Source organism: Sinocyclocheilus grahami, unplaced genomic scaffold (assembly GCF_001515645.1).
Source record: "Sinocyclocheilus grahami isolate Dianchi unplaced genomic scaffold, SAMN03320097.WGS_v1.1 scaffold14691.1, whole genome shotgun sequence".
Lineage (NCBI taxonomy): Eukaryota > Metazoa > Chordata > Actinopteri > Cypriniformes > Cyprinidae > Sinocyclocheilus > Sinocyclocheilus grahami.
Window position 1 is genome coordinate 4,501 of NW_015515444.1, and position 838 is coordinate 5,338.

General features: G+C 38.8%; 1 protein-coding gene across 1 annotated transcript in view; it reads right to left on the reverse strand.

The window, feature by feature from the left end:
• The window catches only part of LOC107579150 (TATA box-binding protein-associated factor RNA polymerase I subunit B-like), a gene marked incomplete at its 3' end in the record, with an annotated part of 2,604 nt that extends 2,505 nt beyond the window's left edge, over positions 1-99 (reverse strand). The window contains exon 1 of the mRNA XM_016265009.1: positions 94-99. Coding sequence (XP_016120495.1) covers positions 94-99 — 6 coding nt within the window. The remainder of the gene's footprint in view (positions 1-93) is intronic.
• Between the last annotated feature and the right edge of the window lie 739 nt (positions 100-838).

Consider the following 838-nt stretch of genomic DNA (forward strand, 5'->3'; position numbering starts at 1 on the left):
ATGACAGAATTTTCATTTTTGGGTGAACTAACCCTTTAAGTAATTAAAGTGTTTAAGTAAAACTAACTATAAAATTACAATACTTCTATTCACATCCATCTTAAATTTGTAAAATGGTTGGCACATGTTGCATTACTAAATGCTTGTCATAAGCAATCTAACTGTTTTTTTTTTCTTTTTTTTATCAGAGTAGATTCAGAGATAGCGATCATGTAGAGTGGAATTTACTGTGAGCCGAGCCACTTTTAGACAATGAAAGCACAAAATCAGGAGCTGCTAATGTGTAAAAGAACACAGTGCCGCGCTTTACTCTGAAACAGGTAGCACATAACTTTAAGGTAATAAAAATCTGGCTCCGACACTCGTAAATGTAATATTTTTAAAAAATGGCCAATTTATGTTGAGCTGTATTTGTCCTTTCAAACCTCAGTAAGTCAGCCAGAGTGATGGCCTCTCGGACCCACAGCAGAGCCAGATAGCACAGGGCCAGTGTTCGTGGCATGGTCATAAGATTGTGCATTCTTGTTCCCTTCATATTTTGGTACACAACGGCATCCAAAGACCCTGAACATACTGATGACGGTGCCTCACTGGAGTAACCTGCATGAGAAAAACAAAATTCAGCTCAATCAATACTGTATAAGATGTAAATGGTCCAGCTGATAGAGAGTAATCACTGTCGTACCTGAGACTGACATCTCTTCTGACATCTCTGAAGCAACTTCGGTGTGATACGACTGCTCAGTTTGAGCGTTAGACTCCGAATCACTCGGTGACTTCATGAACTTGAGGACAAAAAAGACAGGAAGAGAGCAGAGCAGTGTTGTTAATCATTTTT